Consider the following 8,272-nt stretch of genomic DNA (forward strand, 5'->3'; position numbering starts at 1 on the left):
AAAAATACGTTGTTGCACGCGCTAGACGAGAAAGGTACAATATCATTGTCAATGATGTTCCATGATACATTTGGTAAATTAAAGTCACCCAACACAATCAATGAATCAGAGGGTTTAATCATTGAATTAATTGATTTCAGTAAAGATACTTGTTGTGAATACACTGATAAGTCAGATCGGGGAGGAATATAGCATAGAGCTAAGTAGGTAAACCCCCTTCCAACCTGAACACGAATGCATTTGAATTCTGCAGATTCGATGAGGGAAACATAGTTTCGAAAAGAAAAAACAATTACCTTCATCTTTGAGATTAACTTCAAAAATAAGGGGTTTTAGATGGTTTTCTTTTTGTGAGCTGAAAATCAAATATTTTACCTATGAAGGTCATTTTGAAATGGCGAAAATATATGTCTTTCGAACAAGCTAAATTTGTGACTTGCTAAAAATTTAAATGGGCTTTCCCCCCAAATTTAATTTGTTAAATAATGCTCTCTATTATTAAGCGATCGATGTGTTTAAAAGTAAAACAAAAAAAATCGGTGCATACTGTGTAAATAAAGATTTAAAAACCCCTTTTGCAACGTTATTTGTAAGGTGGGGGCAATTTTTTTGGCGTAGAATACGTCCTACGTTTCGATATGGAGGCCATGCTCAAATGTTGTACATAGATGTAATTTTTAGAGCTTCACAAAAACGCTTCTTGCACGAGAACTAGTGAAGCGATTTCAAGGAAGAGTGTGCCGTTTCAAAGACAAAATTCCAAAAATTAGATATCTGTCGTAGAAATAAGGGTAAATATTGCCTTAATTTGGGGTCAATTTTGAGCCTTTAAAGTGCTTTAGCAACTTATGACTTGCAGATATAACTTTCCTTTTCTGGATATTGGTTCTTTGGAGCAATAGAAATATTATCGTGTACAAATTTAATATAAATTCAACAAATATCGAGCATTTAAAGGCAAAAAATTGTTGAAAAAATTTGCAATTTTTTTTAATACCAAAATGCTCGAAAATCGCTCGAATGATTTTGTTTTTGTTTTTTTAATCGGGTGTTTTCCTTTCGATTGGTATATTGGAAGTATTGGTTGAAATCTTCTAAGTAGGTGCTGACAGAGACAAACGGATACCAAAAACAGATTGCGCAGACGAGGGGTAATATGTATAAGCTGATCGCAACATATTTTGTTATAGATATGTACATTGTAAATCCATATATATACCTACATACATATGTATGTATGCATAATACGCGAAAGCTTTTTTGTCATATCATCAGATCTGAAATGTTAGTTCGATTTTACAAAATGAGGTATCAAATTAAAGGGCTTGGCCTGTAGATGTGTAATAATTTCTTATTTTTTCAAAAAGAGTTGCCACCTGATAAAAAATTATAATCAAATTATTTTTAAGTTAAATCAATTATTACACTATGAGTATCGATCGAATCGATGGTTTTGAAAAGTCTTTATTTCTTAATTACACATATGTAGGAGGGTTGCCACCTGTTTCAAAAAGCAAGTTCGGCTTAAATAAAGGCAGAAAATTTAAATGAATATCCTGGACGAAAGAGATTGTAATTTGAAAATATTTTTTTTAGAGTTGCCACCTGTTTCAAAAAGCAAGTTCGGCTTAAATAAAGGCAGAAAATTTAAATGAATATCCTGGACGAAAGAGATTGTAATTTGAAAATATTTTTTTTAGAGTTGCCACCTGTTTCAAAAAGCAAGTTCGGCTTAAATAAAGGCAGAAAATTTAAATGAATATCCTGGACGAAAGAGATTGTAATTTGAAAATATTTTGAATAGAGTTGCCACCTGTTTCAAAATTAGAATTTAAATGAAGTATGCATGAGTTAAATGAAATACTAAAATATTACGTGAAACGAAGGTGGTAAGATATCCTTAGTTTAAATATTTAGATTATTAAAGAGGGTTGCCACCTGATAAAAACGTAAGCTCAAATTATTTAATAACTTAAAGCAATTGTTAAAAATATGGATATCAAATGAAATGGGTTTCAAAAGGCTTTATTTTTCAACTGTATTTACGAGTGTAGTCACGTATTTAAAAAATCTAATTTAACTTAATTCATCAGGCACATGAATTATTTCTGTAGGTATCACAATATCAGACGCTAATACTAATACAGGGACCTAGGCTAATATAAAAAGTAATACAAATTTCTGCAGTATGAAAGGAAATAAAAAGGAATCGAAATAATGGTACACGTCTTGGCATATATCTATTAATAAGCTGATGGTTCACATGATTGAAGTTCGTGCGGATCTGCTTCTCCATTGCTAAGTATATATATTTTGCTATTCATATTTATTTATTAAATTCAATTCCATACAATTAAAACGAATATTTCATGTACCGTTGTTAACTTGAATTTGATCTTGATAATATCACGTATTCTACGTTTAAGTTTAGCGGCTGTGACTCCGATATAGCCCGCAGGTAAAGACGAAGTCGCTGGACTGATCCTTTTTTATCCAAACCAATTATTTGGTCTTAATATCCGAACTCAAAAGCTTCATAATACTCTTAAATATATTTCGATAGCTGCTTTCGTTCTCGAAATATTCGATTTTGTCACAAAAAAAGTCCATTCTACACACTGTGCGAGAGCAACACGGTAGACGCGTGGGACTAGTGTCAGTGTGCTGCCTGCTGGCAGACTTGACTTCTGGTGCTTCAACTCATTTAATATAAATTGTTTTATTAATTAAATATCTCAACAATACTACGCAATGAAATGTAAAGCTGCAGGGTTTCGGAAATGTTATGTATCAACACTGAACCTTACCACCCCCCAAAATGATGTGCGGCACAAAGTATGCATAGAAAAGTTTTCGATGTCAACAACAAAACTATTAAGCCTTTGCTTGGCGGGCGGCTTGACTAGTAAAACCAGACAACTGCAACATAAAACGACAAAAACAATGGCAGTGCAAACACTAGTCAGCGCTCAGGTAGATAGAAGCGTTGCGCTGTTCGACGAATAAACAAAGAAAGAACAGCAAACTTATAAAGTGGCAAAACTTTGTTGCACAATCACTGAGCTAACAACTTGCAGTAAAGTTAAAACACAAAAAAGAAAAACAATAATAACAACAGCACGAAAAAGTTACGACGTGCCACAGCTATGTAAGAGCAACCCAGCAAGTAAAGGCATGTTGAAGTTGAGTGCAAACATGTGCTGCGGCGCCTGTAGGTATGCTAAGACTTGCGTTTAACTAAAATTTCTATGCATTGTAGTGCAAATTCATACCACATATTACACGCATACACGCGCGCGCGCACACACACTTACCACATCCCGGAGTAGCGAGCAGCGCTCATTTCTGCTTTTGACTGTCGCCGTGGCTTGTTGGCGCAGCAGATTGCTCGACGCAGCGCTGTGTGCCGTACCTCCCGAGTCCTCGCTGCGTGCATCATAGAAGACATCGTCATCGTCGGTGGCGTGTGCGCTGTTGCACACTTCAAGCTGCTTGACTGCATCGGAAGCATTTTTGCTGCTGCTATTTGCATTGCTTGACTTGGTATGTGCGCGTTGTTGTTTTTGCGGTTCTTGTTGCATAACCGAGCTGGCAACTGGCATACAATTAGCACCTGCTACAACTACCGCGCCAGTCGGTGATGTCTTTTTGACGGCCAGCAATGGAGTAGGCGTCTCACATAAATCTTTGCCGCCATTTGGCGTGGCGGCTGTGTTCGTATCCTCCTCGATTGCAGATGCAGAACGTCGCGCCTTACGCGATTTTTTCACCTCAGTATGGCCAATGGCGCTATCACTTCGTGTCGGACTGAGCTCCGCCGTTTGCATTTCTTTTGCCTCTTTCAATGCCAATTGCCGTTGCTCGTCTTTTTCCATTTGTGTTCGACCTTCGGTCGCATTTATTTTGGCCTGGCGCTCGTTGTCTTCTTTTGTGCGCTTCTTCTTTTTCCTTTCAGCAGAAGATTTCTTAGCATCACCTTCACTACCATCGCCCTGCTGCTGCGCATTCTCCAAATTCACCTTCAATTCCTGCAAGTCTGAGTACGTGGCTGGCGATGGTGGTGGCGGCGCAGGTATATCCTTGCTGCGGCGCACTAAGGGCACTGCAGATTGTTTAGCGGCGGAAGTGCTACGATGATGACGCTTGGCAGACTGCGATACAGGTGCATTTCCGCTCTGCTCAACACTCAAATATCGCGCTTCACGCTTGGTTGAGCCACCAGCTCCACCCACAGCGGACTTCTTGGCAGCGCCATGCATTTCAGTTGGCTTATTGTGATTCGCATCTGCAGCCGATGGAGCTAAGTTATTATTGTTATTATTGGTAATGGCCTCAGCGGCGACGCGTGTCTCGCGACAGCTGGCCTTGGCCGCGTCCGCATGTACACCAGCCATTGAAGCAACTGGCAAACCGAGTGGGCGATCGGTTATTTTCAAACTCTTTGGACTGTGACGCGGACTATAGCGCTCTGTACGAGATGCGCTGTTGCTGTTTATGTCATGGCCAGTTTCGACCGAATGTTGCATGGTATTGGTTGGATTATTTTTCGACTTAGCTACAGCACTAGCTGGTAATGCAGCTGTACTTGCTTTTGGTATAGCGCCTGTGGCGCTGGCTACGAGTCTGTCTAACGATGGATATTCACTGTGCCGTTCGTAGGCGGCTTGGACTTGTGCGTGTCGCGAGCGTTGTATAACTTTTGGCTGCGCTGTCAACTGAGCTTGCTGCAAACTAGGTCTTGGTGCCGGCGTAGGCGTGGCCGAGCTATCGGTGTTCGAGGTGATGACATTAGAGGCGCGTTGTGCGCGTGATCGCTCCTTAGTAAGCGGCAGCGTCGTAATTTGCGGTGCCTCTTTGGTTGCATGTCGACGCGGGCTACCCGCTGCTGCTTGTGGCACTTCATTGCCACGTTCGCTTTTGGAGCGGCTACTTTCAAATTTATCTTCGTTCGAGCCGCTGCCATTGCGTTGCATCTCCGACTGATAGATGCTGCGTTTAACATCGTTTACATGCTTAAAGAAATCTTGCGCATATTTATTCTGCTTCAAATTTAGTTGCTCCTGTTGGCGATCGTACTCGCTGTGGCCGGCGTTTGCGGGCAGCGTGCCTGCTGCAGTCTTGCGCGGTATGCCGCTACTGCGCTGTGCAGCAAGCGCTGCCGCAGTGCTACCAGCACCCGCCACGCTGCCATACAACTCATCAAAGTCCGACGAAAAGTAGCTGGACGAACAATCACAGTTACGACACTCGTAGCGGCAAGTGTCGGAATAGCTACACTTTTCGCCGCCATCCAGGCTGCAGCGGCGACACTCGAATCCAAAACGACAACTTTCTGAGCTGCCAAAGTAGCGTCGCTGTGCCGAGGTGCACGAGAAGAGTGAGTCACCGAGGCTGGAGTCACTCACCTGTCCACCACCACCACCACCACCAGCCACGCCACTGAAACTACCACCACCGCCACCTGCGTATCGAAAGCGATTATAGCGATGCGAATTGTCGCTGCTACGTAGCGAATACTCGCTGATTATGGAGGCGCGCGAGTCACTCTTGTACATTTGCGGCAAATCGTAGGGATCGACGAGTATCTGTGAACCGCCAATGGGACGGCTGGCAGCGAACATAAGCGAATGCGTCGGGCCTACATTGGCGCCGCCGTAGAAGGGATCTCCCAATAGGACTTGTTGTGCCTCCAGTCGCGACATGGTGTTGTATTTATGCATGTGTTGATGTTGCAACGAGTCGCTTGACGATGATGATTTGGTGTTCATGCGTTGCATGCCAACGCCAGTTGGTGGCGGTCCCGCGGCCATTGTGGGCGTATTGTAAGCGAGCATGTAGTGCGACTGCTGACTACCACTGCGGTGGCTGCCGCGTACACGCTGTTGGGTTATAAGTATGCCAGCGCTGCTGGTTGAGACGCCACCCACGCCCGACTGATGGCAGTGGTGGTGTGGCAGGGTGGCGCCGCTTTGCAGTATATAACTCTGTGAAGAGTGTTTAAATTGCTGCTGCTGCTGCTGCTGCTGAGGCTGTGCCTGCTGATAGCTAAATTGTTGTGGCAATTGTGTTTGCTGTTGCGGCATATGAGCCACGTGATGCGCCAAATTCAGCTGCGGTTGGGGCTGTAGCTCAGCACTTGGCGTTGTTGTGGTGGCGGTGCCTGTTGAAGGCGACGACTGTTGAAATTGCAGTATCGGATTGTATTCACCAGTGATGGCCACCGGTGTTGTCTCAATTTTATATACGCCCGGATTGTTCGGATTGTACGATTGGAATTCAAGTATGTGGGCGGTGGGTAGTTGACCGCCTACCAAACGATTACCCGGGGCGTTGCCGTTTCCACTCATCGCCTCATTGCAGTCGTCACTGGTATGCATGTTGCCACATGGCGCTTGAGTAATTAATGGATGCCCGAGACTATCGAATTGCTGTTGCAAGTTTTTATCTTGTTGTGGTTGCTGATGTTGCAGTGGCACAACAGCATATGGTTTCGCCATGTCGCGCTGCACTTTCCCCTGGCAGTCCTGACTATCTGCCGCCACACGCGATTGTTGCGCGTAACAGTATTCGCAATTCTCTTTGGTGCATTGTTGCAGGCATAGCTCGCAATCGGCGTAAAGACCCTCTTCGCTGCCGCTGCATTGTGAAATAGGTGTATCCGCACCTCTGACCGATTGTGGCAAGGATTGTTGTGGCTTTGTATGCTGTTCATGTTGTTGTTGCTGTTGGTGATGATGGTTTTGCTGCTGTATTGTTGCTTGAGCCTTACACTCACTCTGAACTTGTTGATGCTGCTGGGATTCCTGTTGCTCATCATCGGATGGTGGGGCATCCTTAAAGAAAATCTCCTCGTAAATATTCTCCTCGCTGCGGGAATGCGATTTCTTGCCGCCACCTGCCGCGCTAGCCAATCCGCTTGAGATAGAGTTACGCTGTTTCTCCACAAAACGTTTCGAGCTTTTAATACCCTCCTTTAGTAGATAATAATTGAAACTCTTAATGCCGATTTCACCGCGCAAGAAGCGGCGACCTATTTGCATTTTCGAGCTGCCACCTGATGAGGAGGCGGTAGGGGTGGGCACACCTGTGGCAATAGCTTTAGAAGTGGATGCACCGCTGCGCACTGAAGCTAGCTCATCGCGCGCTTGCTCGCCCGCCCACTGCAAATCCGCAGCGGCACCATCGCTGTACTGCTTGGTCATCATGGCTGACTGTGCTTTTGAGCGGCGATTACTAGCGCTGGCGGCGCAAATACCTTCCATTTGTTGTTTGTTCGGTTGTTGTTGTAGTGAAGTGCCTTCCATACAAGCATTTCCTTTCTGCTTGCTGCTACGTTCACGTTTCTCACGTTTCTTCTCCGCACTCTTTCCCTCCCCATGCGCTGCTGAACTGCGCTCTAGACTGCGCCCACGTCGTCCAACACTACCCGTCGCGCTTTTCGATTGACTTGCCGAACGCAATGGCTCATCTGAACTGCTTGAATCATTACGTTCATAGGAGCCGCCGCCATCACGCAATTTGCCTTGCTGTAGAAATTCTTTGGTTAATTTACTGCGTTTGCCCAACGAGCTGCTGCCACCAGTTACCACCGCGTTTCCCGTTGCACTGCCACCAGCCAAACTTTTCACTTTACTATCTGGCTTTCCCGAGCAGCTGTTGCGACGTAGAGGATTCGCCAGGTGGCTTATGTCGTCTGTGTAGGCTGGATCATCATAAATACGGTCACGCACGTTGGATATCGACCGGTCTTTGCCCTGCAAATAGATCGAAAATAAATTAGTTTAAAACTCAATTCGAAGGAAGCTATGATACGGTAGCCAACCTAACAATACAACAACAAAAAGCGAAATATGTGTCAGAAAATTTTTATCTGATAACGGCAAACTGTGCGGCCTATACTCTACACGCATATGGATGCATTCAATTCTCAATCGACATAATCTTACCACATGCGGTAGCAAGGCGCATATTAAATATCTACGTGATATTAGTGTTTTCCTCTACTCTTTATGAGCATGAATAGCTCGCAATACGGAAATGTTGTTGGAAACGGAAATCTGATTGAAAAATTTCCCGTTGTCACAGCATACCCCAGCTGATGCGTAAATGCATGCAGAGACGTGTGCAGCCGAATGGAATATATGTACGTAATTGTGGTCTGTCAGAGGAGACAACCTGCGTGCGTAACCATACAAAATGGCTGCAAAAAGATAAGCAAAATAAAATCAGCTTAGCGTTAAAAGCATTTGTATTGCCGTGCAATATATGCCAC

General features: G+C 44.1%; 1 protein-coding gene across 1 annotated transcript; it reads right to left on the minus strand.

Moving 5' to 3' along the window:
* Positions 1-3,314: 3,314 nt before the first annotated feature.
* Positions 3,315-7,754, minus strand: LOC108377467 (uncharacterized; the record flags this gene model as incomplete). Its single annotated transcript, XM_017633731.1, has 1 exon — positions 3,315-7,754. A coding segment is annotated over one exon (4,440 nt), but the record flags the coding sequence as incomplete, so codon positions are not given.
* Between the last annotated feature and the right edge of the window lie 518 nt (positions 7,755-8,272).

Source organism: Rhagoletis zephyria, unplaced genomic scaffold (assembly GCF_001687245.7).
Source record: "Rhagoletis zephyria isolate East Lansing unplaced genomic scaffold, Rhagoletis_zephyria_1.1 Rzeph_scaffold_12136, whole genome shotgun sequence".
NCBI lineage: Eukaryota > Metazoa > Arthropoda > Insecta > Diptera > Tephritidae > Rhagoletis > Rhagoletis zephyria.